Source organism: Rhinatrema bivittatum, chromosome 2 (assembly GCF_901001135.1).
Source record: "Rhinatrema bivittatum chromosome 2, aRhiBiv1.1, whole genome shotgun sequence".
NCBI lineage: Eukaryota > Metazoa > Chordata > Amphibia > Gymnophiona > Rhinatrematidae > Rhinatrema > Rhinatrema bivittatum.
In genome coordinates this window covers 9,229,576-9,248,026 of record NC_042616.1, presented here as the reverse complement: position 1 = coordinate 9,248,026, position 18,451 = coordinate 9,229,576, and the positions used below count along the sequence as shown (strand labels likewise).

At 46.9% G+C, this 18,451-nt stretch overlaps 1 protein-coding gene across 2 annotated transcripts in view; it reads right to left on the bottom strand.

Annotated features, from left to right (window-relative positions):
* Positions 1-3,772: 3,772 nt before the first annotated feature.
* The window catches only part of LOC115083498 (zinc finger protein OZF-like), a 78,895-nt gene continuing 64,216 nt past the window's right edge, over positions 3,773-18,451 (bottom strand). For both annotated transcript variants that reach the window (XM_029587357.1, XM_029587358.1), the window contains exon 4: positions 3,773-6,030. In XM_029587357.1, the coding sequence (XP_029443217.1) occupies positions 4,862-6,030 (1,169 nt within the window). In that variant the 3' untranslated portion in view covers positions 3,773-4,861. The remainder of the gene's footprint in view (positions 6,031-18,451) is intronic.

The following is an 18,451-nucleotide window of genomic DNA, read 5'->3' as shown; positions in this document are numbered from 1 at the left end:
CCTGCCCTTTCCTTCTCCTGCTTCCCAAGTCACCTTTACAGAATCAGGAGCTGCAAGGCATAAAAAGCCCAAGGAAGGGATTCAGTGTCTCGGGTGGAGGTTGGGATCAGTCCCAGGCTGCATCCCCTGCCCCCTCCTGCCAGTCTCCTACCTGCTGAGCAGAAAGCCCTGCAGCCATTCTCCTGCCCCTTCTCCAGAGCAGGATTTCCAGCCCCGGCTCCCTCCCTGCACGGTCCCTGGGGTGGGGGACGGGATCAGTCCCAGGCTGCATCCCCTGCCCCCTCCTGCCAGTCTCCTACCTGCTGAGCAGAAAGCCCTGCAGCCATTCTCCTGCCCCTTCCCCAGAGCAGGATCTCCCATCCTCTAGCCTTTAGGGATCCCCAGTGTTTATCCCATGCCCCTTTGAAATCTTTCACTGTTTTAGCCTTCACCACCGCCTCCGGCAGGGCATTCCAGGCATCTACCACCCTCTCTGTGAAGAAATACTTCCTGACGTTGCTTCTGAGTCGTCCTTCCTGGAGTTTCATTACGAGACCCCTAGTTCTTCAGATTTCTTTCCAACGGAGAAGGTTTGTCGATGATTGTGCATCATTAAAACCATACAGGTATCTGAAGATCTGTATCCTATCTCCCCTGCACCTCCTCTCCTCCAGGGTTTCCATATTTAGGACCTTCAACTTCTCCTCATAAGTCATTTGATGGAGACCTCCCACCATTAATGCCATTTATTTGGGCATTCAGGAAAAGACGATTCGTAGCCTACAGCTGGCTGAAAACACAACTGCTCACATGGTTTTGGGAAAATCTAGGAGAACAACTGGTAACCAATGACTTCATCGGTTACCAGTTGTTGATCATTGTAAATTTAAGAACTTGGTTCTGGCTTTTAAGATCTGTAATGGTTTTGGCTCCCCTTCATTGAAGGATTCTCTGGAATGGCAAGAAGCAAAAAGAAATCTACGCTCTTGTGCGGAAAAGGTTATCTTCGGCTTCCACCAGTGAAACGATTTTGTCATTCTCGTTTGTGTAACAGATTCGTTTCATCTGTAACTTGTGACTTATGGAATAATCTTCGATTAGAATTAAGAGAAAAAGTAAATTTAAAGAAGTAAAAACATGGTTTATGTCTGTTAATAATTAATTTCCTTTTTAAAGGAGTTTTTTGTCTGGAATTCATGCTTCTTGCAGGCTACCTTATTTAATAATTAATAATCATTATTGGCCTGTTGTGAATGAGGGCAGGTTAATTATGGTTGGGGATTTACAGTTTTTAATTTTTCTACTATTTGTCGCTTAATGCAATTTTGTCTGTTTATTGTGTTCATCACGTTGGGTGATTACTTCAGTCTGAAAAGCGATCCATAAATACTGCTAAATAAATACATAACTAAAACGGCAGAAGAGCAGTCCAGCTTCCAGCCTTGGGCAACCATAATGTTCTACCACTGAAGCCAAGCACTGCTGGCCCCCAGAACCCAAGGGCTCAATCTGCGGGGGTGGGGGCTGCCTAGGCAGAAGGCCAGTCCTTGCCCAGGCCTGCACCACACCTGTGGGGGGGGGGGGGCATATCCTAACCCCAGCTGGGCACTCCATGACAGGGTAAGAATACGTTGTGGTATTGACTTGTCTTCTGTTGTATCAGAAAGCAGTAAACCTCTCTGTGGGTCTCTGGAAGAATCCCGCCCCCCTCTTGAGAAATGTGTTCAGATTTGGAGTCTACCTCTACAAGACGACATTGACAAGGCAGAGGCAATTCAAAGGAAGGCCCCCAAACTGATGCCCGAACCACATTAGAAGCCGTAGACAGAGTGACTGATGGAGTTAAAGGTATACAGCTTTATCCCAGAGGATCACAACTTTGTCATTCTCCCTTCTGGTATAGGGAGGTTATGGAGGGTACACAGTTTCCAGTGCCTCTCTGTATACAGGCCTTCTGACACCAATAGTAACGAGATGAGAAATTGTCTACAGCTCTGTGCTCAGGGCTGAACACAGGTTTTCTATAGGCCCCCCCCTCAGTCCTCCGTCCTCCCCCCTCAGTCCTGCATCCCAACCTCCTTTTACACACAGGGGTCATTTTCTGATCTGGACCCATGAGGTAGGGAGGCCTGCGAGGTTCCAGATAGTGTCAGCACAGCCTCCCAAGATAAGCTTCATAGAAACATGGCCCCTCCACTCTGCCCTTCTGCCCAATTCATTTAGCATTGTAATTCCCATCAGTGTTTATCCCGGGCTTTCCTGAATTCAGACACTGTGTTTGTCTCCACCACCTCCACTGGGAGGCCGTTCCACACATCCACCACCCTCTCTGTAAAGAAACGTTTCCTAAGATTACTCCCGAGTCTGCCCCCTTCCACCCTCATCCCATCCCATGACCCCATCCTAGAGCCCCCTTTCCACTGAAAGAGTCTCACCTCCTGTGCATGGAAACCTCTGAGATATCTGAATGTCTCTATCACATCTCCCCTATCTCACCTTTCCTCTAGGGTGCACAGGTTTAGATCTTTAAGTCTCTCCCCCTATGCTTTAGAAGGAAGACCACTGCCCATGTTAGTGACCTCCCTCTGGAGCGACTCCATCCTGTTTCTATCCTTCTGAAGGTGGGGTCTCCAGAACTGTACTCAGTATTCCCAGTGAGGTCTCACCAGGGACCTATACAGGGGCAATATCACCTCCCTTTTTCTGCTGACCCTTCCTCTCCCTATGCAGCCAAGCAGCTTTCTGGCTTTTACTGTCACTTTATCCACCTGCTTTGGTCAAGGTGAGATCATTGGATATAATTACTCCCAGATCCCGCTCCTCCTGTGTGCTTAGAAGATGCCACCTTCAGGATGACAGTGAGCACAGCCGAGCGACCATTCAGTTATTCCTTACACGGTTTTAGAAAGCGCTGCGTGCACTTTATAAATTCCACACGTCTCATAATCCAGGAGATGAACCGCAAAGGCTTTCTTTTACCCTCGCTGTCTCATCTTTCTTCCCTCCTTTCCTGTGTCTCCTCATTCCTTTCTGCTCTTGCCTGTCTCTTCTCTTCTGCCTTCCCTCCACTGCCAGTCCTTCACTTCCCTCCTTTTTCCCCTGCACCCTCCATCTGTTTCTTATTGCTTCGGTGTTCCCTCCACCTCCCCATCGCTCATCTCTTAATTCTCCTCCTCGCCCTCCATTTCTCTCTTCCTCTCACCAGCTTCTCACCCTCTCTCCCCCGCCCCCTCCATTCCTCCGTCTGCCTCTCCCCTATTCCCTACCCTTCCTCCATCTGCCCTATCCCTCTCCCCATCTCACTTTCATCCCCCACTGCTCCATCCTTCTCCCGCTGCCTCTCGCTAGGCCACGGCACAAGAGAAGCGGGGTATTCAGAGGAGAAGAGCAGGGCCGGTTCCACCGTGGAGAGCAAGAAACAAGCAGGCCACGCGTCCGCGCAGAGGGAAGCAGATCCCACGCCCGTGGCGGAGCGAAGGCCCCCGTGCCGATGAAGGAAGAGGCCCACGTCGGCGGGCAGAGGAGGCTCTCTCTCTCCTCTCTCGTTGGCGATGCGCATCCAGCAGCCTGCTAGGAAAAGCCACCCCCTATCTAATATCTAATATCCTAGCTGCCAGCCCCGCTGGGTTTTTTCTGTAAAAGCAGGGGCTGCAGGGTGCAGGGCCAGCAATGTTTACTAGTAAACTGGGTGGGGGGAAGCGAGAGAGAGAGAGTGCTCGACAGGATGCACGGCAGAATATTACAGTTAATGCTCATAAATATTGGTTTTCTAGCATACATATCACGTTTTTTCCCAAAAATACCCAAACGAAGTGGTCGGTTACGATAAAGACAGCGTCCCCTACTGCAAACCCTGATGCACAAAGCCATCCAGTGACCTCCGTGCGGGCTGCAGCTTTCTCCTGCCTGGCTTGGGTTAGGTTTCTAGAGAGTCCTTAAGCAGAAAACGTCCCAAGGTTTCGGTGCCGACGCGGAGGCGCGCAGACCAGCAGGTCATCCGCCGGCAGCAGAGGCTCCCCGCCTTCCTCCCAGCTGGGCCCTGCTCCCGGGTCCAGCGGCACCGGGGGAAAGTGGCGAGTGAGCGGGCGGATCCAGCTGGCGCATGCACGCCCAGGCCCTGCCCCCCCCCCCCCCTCCAAGTTTCCAGGCAAGGGGGCAGATCCTGTGAGTGTGAGCTGGCTGTCGCCCACCCCCCACCCCCCATGCTCACTCACTAAGCACTGCTGCTGCCATCTCCACGGCAGCAGCGGACGGGGGGGGGCTAGGACTGCTGAGCTGAGGGGTGTGGATGGCAGGAGAGGAAAAGAGGTCCGTGGGGGGGGGTGTCAGAGGGGAGTAAGGGAAAGTCTATAAGGGGAGGGAAGGGAGAACTGGAAAGTCCTTTCAGAAAGGGGTAGATGTGTTGAGGGAAAGAACTTCACGTGGCAACCCTGTTATAAATCATCTTGTCCACAGTCCACGACTTGTGCTGCGATTGTTAATCTCTCATCTACAGGTGATTAAGGTCACCTCTCCTGAACCATTCCCGAGTCAGATTTTGATCTAGGTGTGGTTCCTAAAGTGAACTCGTTGTATTTCCTGCTGTGCTTGTGAATTCGGCTGCTTTGTTTTTCCTTGCCTGCTGGTCTGACTTTTTAAAGAGCTATTTTCCCCTTGTTTTGCAAATTCCTGTTGCTTCTTCCCCATCCCCCTCTCCGTGCGCTGGTGGATTTTCACTCATTCCTTCAGTTCTTTCTAATGCTTGCCCAAGTTTGATATTGGAGATTGTTTCTGGTCATTTCCTTTCCAAGTTGTCGGTTAGTTTTCTGCTCCTCTCTCTCCATCTGTCTCATGCAATGCATACCTCTGCTTTGATTTAGCACCTAATGAATTATTGCATTCTTTACATGTGTAAATGGTGGATCCTCCAGTGTATTTTCAGATAAGGTTTGTAGCTGAAGCTTTTATCACACTCAGAACACTGAAATGGTTTCTCTCCCAAGTGGATCCTGCGATGCTTTTCTAAGTATGATTTTGCACTAAACCCCTTATCACATTCAGTACATGTAAAAGGTTTCTCTCCTGTATGCGCCCGATAGTGTATTTTCAGGTTAGATTTTGCACTGAATCTTTTGTCACACTCAGGACATACAAACGGTTTCTCTCTCAAATGTGTCCTGTGGTGCTTTTCCAGATTGGATTTCACCGTGAATCTTTTATCACACTCAGCACATGCATATGGCTTCTCGCCTGACACCAGCGCCTCCAAGTGGCTTCTCTGGTGTAAGATTAAGAGGTCTTTGCGACTGAAACCTCTCCTGCATTCAGTACACGGGAAAGGTTTCAGCCCCGTGTGAATCCTCTGGTGCTTTTTCAGGCATTCCTTTCGCGTGAAAGCTTTACTGCAGTCCGGGCACTCGAAGGGCCTCTCTCCCGTGTGGGTTCTCTGATGCATGACAAGCTGCCGCCGCATGCCGAAGCACTTCCCGCATTCGGTGCACTCGAAGGGTTTCTCTCCCGTGTGGGTCCTGTGGTGCGTTATGAGATGGCGCTTCAGAACGAAGCATTTCCCGCAGTCCGTGCACAGAAAGGGCCTCTCACCCGTGTGGGTTTTCTGATGTCGGAGTAAGGAATCTTTGCGATTGAAGCTTTTCCCACATTCGGGGCAGGGGAAAGGCCTCTCGCCCGTGTGGTTTCGGTTGTGGAAGATTAAATGTGATTTCCGGTTAAAGCATTTGCCACAGGTGTTACAGAGAAAGGATTTCTTCTCTTTCCACTCTCCCTGATGGTATATAAAAGTGATGTGATCACCGTTATTACTTTGAAATGGTCTCTCTGCTCTCTGTTGTCTCGGGTGCTCGGGGACGTCTCTGAGCTCCCTGTCCCTTCCCTCACACTCAGTGACTGCATCCGGCGGGTCTCTCGGCTTCTTTGCTGCTCCCTCCTGACCTTCCCCCATGTCTCCTCTCTCAGTCCCCTGGGAAATATTGTCTTGCCTGGGATTCAGTTCCACTTTTATCGGACAGCCTTCTGGATTCTCTTCTCTTTTCTCTTTCCGGATGATCTGCTGCCCTGCAGGATGTAAACAGAAGACTACATTAGCGTACATTATGGAAAGCGACCAGTGAGCAGAAAACAGACTTTATCAAGGGGGGGGAGGGGTCACACAATGCCCACATGGGATCCTTGACTGAGCAGTAATATTAGGAAAGGCAGCTGGGATTGGCTTTGGGCGTCACACCAAAATAAAATCAGCAGACGCTCACTACAAAACTCCTGACGATGCTATTCCCGCCCAGCTTCTGTCCGAACGGACTGTGCTTAGATCGATGTGGGTTTCTAATCCGGCTCGGTCACCGTCCCACAGCCATGCACAGAAACGGAGACATATAACAGTATAAAAGCAGCGCGATGTTAAGGCCCACTACAGTGCTGGATGCAACGCCGGAGACGCCCCTCCCAGCTGAGGTCTGGCTCCCCTTTCACTGCTGCTCACCCCCCGGCTCTTCCCCTGGGAAGACGCTCCCTGCGGACTGCTGCTAAGTCTACCCCCGCCCAGCCCAGGCCGATACTGTGACCTCTTGTTCTAGGGCATTCCTGCCTCTGTAAAAAACAAAAAAACAAAAAAAAGGTTTGCGTCTTGCGAAAGATTTAAAGGTTCCAGGTATTTAAATGTCTTGCCTTTTCCTCGAGGGTACGCATATGAAGATTCTTACGGCTCATATCTCTTTTATGGCTTATCGTGCGGACACCAAACTGTTTTGGGACCCGTTTCTCTGGGCCGGATCCTGGCTGTCTGGCCCCACAATATTCCACGGGAGCTCACCTGTAGCGAGGCACTCATCTCCTCCTACTGTCTGACGCTTACGTCCCCCTCCCCAGGTACCCGAGCATCCCTCCGGCACTGGCCACCGTCTCAGGGGCTTGAGATCATCGGGCTCCATCTCCCCGAGGCCTCCCTCCCGGTCAGCTTCTTACCCACCATCATGTAACGGCTCGTCCGCGTGGCTTCACCGCAAACGCACAACTCAGATCCCCCTACCGTCTCCAGCTCCGCTGCCAGGTCACTCCGAGGCCCGTATTCAAAAGCGCTTAGCCGGGGGTACTCCGGGGAAAAATATCCGGATAATGAAGATATGGGCACTTCACAGGGGGGGGGGGGGGGCGTGAAAGGGAGAGGCAGAGCTAGTCGGCTAACTCTGGCCTGGATTCACTAAGCCGTGATATTTTATCAAAGGAAGATCCAGGGATAAGCCCCCCACCCCCGGCGAAAAAAAGAACACAGCTCAGGCCTATTCAAAGCACGACACTGGGCGGTGAGGGGGGGGCCGCTACCGGCCTAGTCTTTATATGGAAAGGAGGGGCCGGACTAGGGAGGGCTCATTGTCACATGGCACCTTAAGCTATTATTGTACTTTTCTTCAGAGGGGACTGCTTAGATTGATAGCTGCAGGGTCTGTGTGTGTGTGTGTGGGGGTCTATCTGCACTACTGAATATAGCTCCAATGTTAGACGAATAAGTTTAACCGGCTAACTATTCAATCCAGACAGCTACTGAATATGGACCTCTCTGCTCTCAAGCCTTTACCCACGGTTCTGTCCATCCTCGATTTGCAGATTTAGTCTCCTGCACAGCTACATTTCATCCTCTCAGCTCTGAACTCTCAACACTAAACACGTTCCCTCTCACTACTGCAGGATCTCTCTACTCTCAATCCCAAGCTCAGCTCTCAACACTAAACACGTTCCCTCTCACTACTGCACGATCTCTTTACTCTCAATCCCAGGTTCAGCTCTTGACACTAAACACGTTCCCTCTCACTACTGCACGATCTCTCTACTCTCAATCCCAGGCACAGCTCTCAACACTAAACACGTTCCCTCTCACTACTGCAGGATCTCTCTACTCTCAATCCCAAGCTCAGCTCTCAACACTAAACACGTTCCCTCTCACTACCGCACGATCTCTTTACTCTCAATCCCAGGTTCAGCTCTCGACACTAAACACGTTCCCTCTCACTACTGCACGATCTCTCTACTCTCAATCCCAGGCACAGCTCTCAACACTAAACACGTTCCCTCTCACTACTGCACGATCTCTCTACTCTCAATCCCAGGTTCAGCTCTCAACTCTAAACACGTTCCCTCTCACTACTGCACGATCTCTCTACTCTCAATCCCAAGCTCAGCTCTCAACACTAAACACGTTCCCTTTCACTACTGCACAATCTCTCTACTCTCAATCCCAAGCTCAGCTCGACACTAAACACGTTCCCTCTCACTACTGCACAATCTCTCTACTCTCAATCCCAGGCACAGCTGTCAACACTAAACACGTTCCCTCTCACTACTGCACGATCTCTCTACTCTCAATCCCAGGCACAGCTGTCAACACTAAACACGTTCCCTCTCACTACTGCAGGATCTCTCTACTCTCAATCCCAGTGTCAGCTCTCAACACTAAACACGTTCCCTCTCACTACTGCACAATCTCTCTACTCTCAATCCCAAGCTCAGCTCTCAACACTAAACACGTTCCCTCTCACTACTGCACAATCTCTCTACTCTCAATCCCAGGCTCAGCTCTCAACACTAAACACGTTCCCTCTCACTACTGCACAATCTCTCTACTCTCAATCCCAAGCTCAGCTCGACACTAAACACGTTCCCTCTCACTACTGCACAATCTCTCTACTCTCAATCCCAAGCTCAGCTCGACACTAAACACGTTCCCCCTCACTGCTGCAGGATCTCTCTACTCTCAGTCCCAAGCTCAGCTCTCAACACTAAACACGTTCCCTCTCACTACTGCATGATCTCTCTACTCTCAATCCCAAGCTCAGCTCTCAACACTAAACACGTTCCCTCTCACTACTGCACGATCTCTCTACTCTCAGTCCCAGGCTCAGCTCTCAACACTAAACACGTTCCCTCTCACTACTGCACAATCTCTCTACACTCAATCCCAAGCTCAGCTCTCAATAAACACGTTCCCTCTCACTACTGCACAATCTCTTTACTCTCAATCCCAGGCACAGCTCTCAACACTAAACATGTTCCCTCTCACTACTGCACAATCTCTCTACTCTCAATCCCAAGCTCAGCTCTCAATAAACACGTTCCCTCTCACTACTGCACAATCTCTTTACTCTCAATCCCAGGCACAGCTCTCAACACTAAACACGTTCCCTCTCACTACTGCACAATCTCTCTACTCTCAATCCCAAGCTCAGCTCTCAATAAACACGTTCCCTCTCACTACTGCACAATCTCTCTACTCTCAATCCCAAGCTCAGCTCTCAATAAACACGTTCCCTCTCACTATTGCACGATCTCTCTACTCTCAATCCCAAGCTCAGCTCTCAACACTAAACACGTTCCCTCTCACTACTGCACGATCTCTCTACTCTCAATCCCAAGCTCAGCTCTCAACACTAAACACGTTCCCTCTCACTATTGCACAATCTCTCTACTCTCAATCCCAAGCTCAGCTCTCAACACTAAACACGTTCCCTCTCACTACTGCACAATCTCTCTACTCTCAATCCCAGTGTCAGCTCTCAACACTAAACACGTTCCCTCTCACTACTGCATGATCTCTCTACTCTCAATCCCAGTGTCAGCTCTCAACACTAAACACATTTCCTCTCACTACTGCACGATCTCTCTACTCTCAATTCCAAGCTCAGCTCTCAACACTAAACACGTTCCCTCTCACTACTACACAATCTCTCTACTCTCAATCCCAAGCTCAGCTCTCAACACTAAACACGTTCCCTCTCACTACTGCACGATCTCTCTACTCTCAATTCCAAGCTCAGCTCTCAACACTAAACACGTTCCCTCTCACTACTACACAATCTCTCTACTCTCAATCCCAAGCTCAGCTCTCAACACTAAACACGTTCCCTCTCACTACTGCACGATCTCTCTACTCTCAATCCCAGGCTCAGCTCTCAACACTAAACACGTTCCCTCTCACTACTGCACGATCTCTCTACTCTCAATTCCAAGCTGAGCTCTCAACACTAAACACGTTCCCTCTCACTACTACACAATCTCTCTACTCTCAATCCCAAGCTCAGCTCGACACTAAACACGTTCCCTCTCACTACTGCACAATCTCTCTACTCTCAATCCCAAGCTCAGCTCGACACTAAACACGTTCCCCCTCACTACTGCAGGATCTCTCTACTCTCAGTCCCAAGCTCAGCTCTCAACACTAAACACGTTCCCTCTCACTACTGCATGATCTCTCTACTCTCAATCCCAGGGTCAGCTCTCAACACTAAACACATTTCCTCTCACTACTGCACGATCTCTCTACTCTCAATTCCAAGCTCAGCTCTCAACACTAAACACGTTCCCTCTCACTACTACACAATCTCTCTACTCTCAATCCCAAGCTCAGCTCTCAACACTAAACACGTTCCCTCTCACTACTGCACGATCTCTCTACTCTCAATCCCAAGCTCAGCTCTCAACACTAAACACGTTCCCTCTCACTACTGCACGATCTCTCTACTCTCAATCCCAAGCTCAGCTCTCAACACTAAACACGTTCCCTTTCACTACTGCACAATCTCTCTACTCTCAATCCCAAGCTCAGCTCTCAACACTAAACACGTTCCCTCTCACTACTGCACAATCTCTCTACTCTCAGTCCCAGGCTCAGCTCTCAACACTAAACACGTTCCCTCTCACTACTGCACAATCTCTCTACACTCAATCCCAAGCTCAGCTCTCAATAAACACGTTCCCTCTCACTACTGCACAATCTCTTTACTCTCAATCCCAGGCACAGCTCTCAACACTAAACATGTTCCCTCTCACTACTGCACAATCTCTCTACTCTCAATCCCAAGCTCAGCTCTCAATAAACACGTTCCCTCTCACTACTGCACAATCTCTTTACTCTCAATCCCAGGCACAGCTCTCAACACTAAACACGTTCCCTCTCACTACTGCACAATCTCTCTACTCTCAATCCCAAGCTCAGCTCTCAATAAACACGTTCCCTCTCACTACTGCACAATCTCTCTACTCTCAATCCCAAGCTCAGCTCTCAATAAACACGTTCCCTCTCACTATTGCACGATCTCTCTACTCTCAATCCCAAGCTCAGCTCTCAACACTAAACACGTTCCCTCTCACTACTGCACGATCTCTCTACTCTCAATCCCAAGCTCAGCTCTCAACACTAAACACGTTCCCTCTCACTACTGCACAATCTCTCTACTCTCAATCCCAGGCTCAGCTCTCAACACTAAACACGTTCCCTCTCAATTCTGCAGGTTCTCTCTACTCTTAGTCCCAGAGCTATCTCTGAACTCTCCACACTAAACACGTTACTGCTCACCACTGCACGTTCTTTCTGCTCTCAGCCCCTGGGTCACCTTTTGAGCTATCTGTACTAACACATTCCTAACTAGTCCTAGCTAGACTAACTGGTTAGTTTAAACATTTGGGATTAAGCACTTGGATTTAAGTTGAAATCTTTGTACAGGTTTGAAATGGAGTTTAAACATCTGGATTTATACTACTTGTTAAAATAATAACAGTCATTACATTAGAATTAGATTTTGAATTTTGGGGTGCATATAAGGATTGATTTTGCAATTTTTCCTATTTTAAATAAGCAATGTTTTGGAAAGATTGTGTATAATCAATTTGTTAGAACTAATTGTGACTAAATGTAACAAGCTAATTTATTAGAGAGTACAGACAGATATTTTATGATGAAGATGTATGTGTTGAGTTCAACAACATGCGTGCTATGTTATGATGAAATTTTGCATTGTGCTATTATTTTATTTATTTATTTATTTATTTATTTATTGTTTTTGTTATACCGAGTTTCATGACAGGCATCACATCAACCCGGTTTACAAATAACAAAGAGTGAAAGCATAACGTAACGTAGAAACAATATTTACAATAAGAACCTTGAACTTAAATACAGAGAATCAGATAAAGGGAGATAGAAAGTTACAATAAAACAGGGAAAATTAACTTGGAACTGGAAGAGGGGAGAGATTGAACAGAGCAATATTTACATTTCAGCTTATTAACGTAAAAGAATAGTAAAGTGAATAAATAAGACTATGTGAGTAAATGTAGCGGTACATCACTATGAAACGGTACATAAGTAACCAAATGAATAAATATGACACAGATGTGAATGGTAATGGTAAGATATACTCAGCAGGTATTGATGAGTGTAGGTTTAAGGTTGGTTGATTCGTATTTACATTCAGTTATTGTATGAGTTTGTGTTATTGGCTGGAGGTTTTATTCAAGGCTTGGAAATGCTTTTTTAAAAAGCCAAGTTTTTAGTTTTTTCCTAAATGTTAGAGAGCATGGCTCCTGTCTCAAATCTGGTGGGATAGAGTTCCAGAGAGCTGGACCTGCCGAAGAGAAGGCTCTGAGACTCAAGGATTTATGTTGGTAGGTTTTGGCCTTTGGAATTTGGAGTGACTCTTTGTAGTATTCCCTGATAGGTCTGGCGGAAGTGTATTTTTTAAGAGGTATTATTCCCTTGTATTATTCCCTTGATTATTCCCTTGTACAGGTCCTTGGTGAGGCCTCACCTGGAGTACTGTGTTCAGTTCTGGAGACCATATCTACAAAAAGACAAAGACAAGATGGAAGCGGTACAGAGAAGGGCGACCAGGAAGGTGGAGGATCTTCATAGGATGACGTACGAGGAGAGATTGAAGAATCTAAATATGTACACCCTGGAGGAGAGGAGGAGCAGAGGTGATATGATACAGACTTTCAGATACTTGAAAGGTTTTAATGATCCACAAACAACGACAAACCTCTTCCGTAGGAAAATAATCAGCAGAACCAGGGGTCATGATTTGAGGCTCCAGGGAGGAAGATTCAGAACCAATGTCAGGAAGTATTTCTTCACGGAGAGGGTGGTGGATGCCTGGAATGCCCTTCCGGAGGAAGTGGTGAAGACCAGAACTGTGAAAGACTTCAAAGGGGCGTGGGATAAACACTGCGGATCCATAAAGTCAAGAGGCCGCCAATGAAGAGTGGGTGACTCGCCAGAATGATGGCTATTGACACAATACCCTTATTAAATAAACATACACATGCTTACTGTGACTCCTACATCGCTCTAAGCTTCAACAGCAAGAGGTAATGGAAAAAAGGATTTGCACTCACAAAGAGGGGAGTAGCTGGCTTGTTACGGTGGTTACTACCCCAAACCAAATATGCCTGATACTTCACTTTCAATGCATATACAGCATAGCTCTCTGCTTCAATGACAGGGGAGAAGAATAACTGATACTTCACACATCCAGCAGAGCTCTCTGCTACAACGGCAAGGGAGAAGAAAAAGGGTTCGCACTCAAAACGCGGGGAGTAGCTGGCTTGTTACGGCGGTTACTACCCCAAACCAAATGTGCCTGATACTTCACTTTCCATGCATATCCAGCATGGTTCTCTGTTGCATCGGCATGGGAGAAAGACTGATACATCACGCATTTCCAGCATAACTCTCTGCTTCAACGGAAGGGGAAAAAAAATTAACAAACAAACAAACAACAAACAACGGCAGGGGGAAAAATAAAACAAAAACAAAAAACTGATGCTTCACGCATATCCTGCATAGCTTCAACAACAGGGGTGAAGAAAAAAAGGATTCGCAATCACAAAGCGAGGAGTAGCTGGCTTGTTACGGCGGTTACTACCCCAAACCAAATGTGCCTGATACTTCACTTTCAATGCATATCCAGCATGGCTCTCTGCTTCTACAGCAGGGGAGAAGTAAAAAAAAACCAACAAGAGCTGTACAACATAGTCTAGGTAAAACAAATAAGCATGGGTGTAGCTTGCTTATCGCGGCAGTTACTGCCCCTACTACCCCTAACTAATCAAGCTAGATATTTCACTTGCATGCAGCTCCATCACTGCTCTCTACATTAATGGTGGGGGTGGAAGGGGAATAGAACAAGGAGCTAAGAGTAACAGATAAGAATGAGAGAAAAAATGTGTGAGGCTTGCTGGGCAGACTGGATGGGCCATTCGGTCTTCTTCTGCCGTCATTTCTATGTTTCTATGTTTCTATGTATTTGTAGGTCAAGTTGCGTGTGTTGGTTGATAGTTTTGTATATGATGTTGATGGTTTTGTACATGATTCTGTAGTGGATCGGTAACCAATGGAGGTTTTTGAGGATAGGTAAAATGTGGTCAATTTTCCTGGAATTTGTAAGGACTCTGGCTGCAGAGTTCTGAACCATTTGTAGAGGTTTGGTATAAGAAGCTGGGAGGCCTAATAGTAATGAGTTGCAATAATCTAGTTTGGAAAAGATTATTGCTTGCAAGATTGTTCTAAAGTCCTGAGCGTGGAAAAGTGGTTTAATTCTTTTCAGAATATGTAATTTGTAGAAGCAATCCTTGGTGGTTTGGTTAATGAATGGTTTGAGGTTGAGACGATTGTCTAGGATGGCTCCTAAGTCTCTTACGTGGGCTGTTTGAAGGAGTGTGGGTGGTTTTGGAAGTGTGTTGTTGTTTTCCGGTGATATGAGCAGGAATTCTGTTTTCGAAGCATTGAGTACAAGGTTTAAACTGTTGAGGAGAAGTTTAATTTCTAATAAGCAACTATCCCAGTATTCCATTGTTTTTGAGATTGATTCTTCTAAGGCAGGGGTCGGGAACCCATGGCTCGCGAGCCAGATATGGCTCTTTTGAGGGCTGCATCTGGCTCGCAGATAGTCGCCACACTTTCCCGCTGACCCAGCTGCTCCCCGGTCCTCCTCCGCCCGGGCTTAAAATGCTGTCAGCCCGGGCGGAACGCGGCAGGACAGCTGGAGTCAGCGGCACCGGCGTGCTCTCTTCTACCCGCCCCCCCCCCCGCGGCCCGGAAGAGGAAGTGGAGAGTATCGGGTGCCTGCGCGACAAGAAGAGGCCACGCTGGTGCGCTCGGCATCGGCCCGAAGAAAAGAAGACTGCAGCGCGGCTCGGAGGAAAATGAAGAGCTTCAACCGCGGCCGATGGGACTCCGCCTCCGCTGAAAATGAAGAGGTTAGCGTTGGGAGGAGGCTGCTGCTGCCGCGAGTTCCCGGGGTGAGGGTGGGGGAGAGAGAGTGAATGAGCGAGCAAACACACATGCTTGCTCGCTCATTCACTATCTCTCTCCCCCACCCCGGGAACTCGCGGCAGCAGCAGCCTCCTCCCAATGCTAACCTCTTCATTTTCAGCGGAGGCGGAGTCCCATCGGCCGCGGTTGAAGCTCTTCATTTTCCTCCGAGCCGCGCTGCAGTCTTCTTTTCTTCGGGCCGATGCCGAGCGCACCAGCGTGGCCTCTTCTTGTCGCGCAGGCACCCGATACTCTCCACTTCCTCTTCCGGGCCGCGGGGGGGGGGGGGGGGGCTGTGTGAGTGAGTGTGAGAGAGAGATTGCATGTATGTGAATGATTGAGAGCTTGTACGTGTGAAAGAGAGTATATGTCTGTGATTGAGAGCCTGCCTGTGAGAGAGAGAGAGAGCATTAATGTAAGTTTACCATTGGGAACCTGTATGTGTAAGTTTGTGATTGAAAACCTGTTTGTGTGAAAGAGTATGTGTGTATGATTGAGACCCTTTGTGTGTGAGAGAAATCATGTGTATGTATGATTAAGAGCCTGTGTGTATAAGTAAGAGAGAGATCATGTGTGTCTGTGATTGAGAGCTGGTTTAGGTGATGGAGCATGTGAGTATGTGATTGAGAGCCTGTGTTTAAATGAGAGAGAGAGACCATGTGTGTCTGTGTGAGATTGAGAGCTGATTTAGGTGAGGGAGCATGTGAGTATGTGATTGAGAGCCTGTGTGTAAATGAGAGAAAGAGAGGACATGTTTGTAAGCATGTGAATGAGAGTCTGTGTGTGAGAGAAAAAGACAGCATGTATTTATGTGATTGAAAGCCTGTGTGTGTGTGTGTAAGCGTGAAAAGATAGCATGTGTGTAAATGCGTAATTAAGAGCCTATATAAGTGAGAGAGAAAAAACATGGGTATATGTGAGTACTGAGAGCATGTGTGTATAGGTGTGTCATTGAGAGCCAGTGTGAGAGAGAGCGCTGGTATGTGACTGAGAGAGGAGAAAGTTCCAAGCAAACCACTCCACCTCCTGCTAATTCAGAACAATCTCAGGACACCTGATATCAAACGTTCCCAGGTATGCAGAGCAAAAAAATTTTTGTATCCTTATTTTTCATTACTGGGTCTTTGTGTCTGCTATTTTGAAATATTTTGTTGGTATCTGGAAATGTTTTATATGAGTTTTTAATTATTGAATATTCCACTCATCAGCTGTTTCGAAATATGTTCTTTTTGTTAGTACAGTTTTACTGCTGATGATTTTATATTTCTTGATTTGTTTTATAAGGATGGGTGATGTTTCTTTTTTCCTTTGTTACACTGCATACAGAGATTCTGGCTTGTTGCAGTTTCCAATTCAGTTTTTTCTGCATGTGTTTTGGTCTCTTTATTCTATGTTAGGTGAGGGACAGCACGTGATTCAGGTGAGGTTTTCTGCTGGCGTGTGGTTTCTGTGTAGGACTCTATAGCAGCCTGACTTGGTCCGTTTTCCTAATAGGAGATGTATTGGTGTCTTAAGGCCTGGTGTAATATTTTCAGAGACTTATTGTACTTTAAAAGTGTGATCTTACATAAAATGCACACATTTACTTGTATTTAGTTTTAAACATATTGTATGGCTCTCATGGAATTACATTTTAAAATATGTGGCGTTTATGGCTCTCTCAGCCAAAAAGGTTCCTGACCCCTGTTCTAAGGGGATCACGATCTGTACGTCGTCTGCGAAAAGGAAGTGTTTCAGGCTTAATTTTGTAAGTAGTTGACATAGTGGTAGCAGGTAGACATTGAAGAGGGTGGGTGAAAGTGATGAACCTTGCGGCACCCCTCTATTAGAAGGGTGGTATTGGGATTCTTTATTGTGAATTTTGACTCTATATCCTCTGTTTTCTAGAAATGTTTTGAACCAGTTTAGTGTGGCACCTGTTAAACCAATGTTTGCTAGCTGTTTTAGAAGGAGGGCATGGTTGACGGTGTCGAAGGCCGCCGAGAAGTCAAGGAGGATTAGTAAATAAGCTTGGCCTTTATCAATTCCAGAGAGTAGGAAGTCCATGAGTGAGATTAGTAGCGTTTCGGTGCTTGCGGCTTTGCGAAAACCATATTGGTTTGGGGACAGAATATTGTGGTCCTCTAAGTAGTTGGATAGTTGGGTGTTTACCAATTTTTCCATAATTTTAGCTATGAATGGGAGGTTGGAAATAGGGCAGAAGTTGTTGGGATCACATGCATTTAGATTTGGTTTTTTTAGTAGTGGCTTGATTGAGGCTGTTTTTAGGTCATCTGGGTAGATACCATGTGATAGAGAGCAATTTATGATATCTGCTAGGGTTTTTGCTATTGTGTCCGGGATTAGAAGAAGCATTTTGGAAGGGATTTGATCAAATGGGTGTGATGACGGTTTCATTCTTTTTAACACCGTTTGTATCTCTGTGATTGTGATGGGTTCGAAGGCATTAAGCTGGATGTCTTTGTTTTGGAGGAGATATGTGTTATCTGGAGAAGTAGTGTTTGGAATCAGCTGATTAAGGAGATCCGATATTTTTTTGTTGAAATGAAGAGCCAATTCGTCTGCTTTAGTCTGGGCTTGTTCGGTTGGGATATCTGGAGTGATAGGTTTAGTGAGGCTGGAGACGAAGGCGAATAAAGCTTTTGAGTCAAAGCTGAGATGATGAACCTTCTGGGCATAGTAGTCTCTTTTGGTTTTCAACGTGGTACTTTTGTATAGGTGGAGTGATCGTTTGTAATCAGAGAGTGAGGCCGGTGAAGGGGCTTTGCGCCATTTTCTTTCTTTTTGCCGAAGTAATTGTTTGAGCTTTCGCAGTTCATCATTAAACCAAGGTTGTCGTTTGGATGCATTAGAAGATCTTATTTTGGTTGTCAGTGGGCAGAGAGTGTTTGCTATAGATTTTGTTATTTTGGACCAGGATTGGAGGGCAGAGTTGGACAAAGCTAGAGCATTTTGTAATCACAATAAAAACATTTTTTGATAACTGACAATTGTTAGTTAATGTAAGTAATTTTCATGTGAGTACTTGAGTTTGTCTTTTGACAGTGTCTGAATTCCCAGTACATGTTAATCATCTGATGTCAGTTTTTGTTCTTACTATAAATATACATATATATATGTATGAGATTTTACCATTTTAATATACTCTTGCAAACGTGTATTATTATTGTGTGAGGTTTATTATGCCTCTCTCTTATATATATTTTACTGTAAAGTACCCCAGAAAAGAGTCATAAGTGCTGGAAACAAAATAAGTGAGACACAAAAACAGTGACAGGAGAAGTACAACTCACAGCAGGAGAGGGAAGGAACCCCGAGTCCCACAGAATGAGTGAAAAGAGAGGGAGGACTCACCCCGGGAGAGGAAGGGATCCCCGAGTCCCACAGAAAGATTGAGAA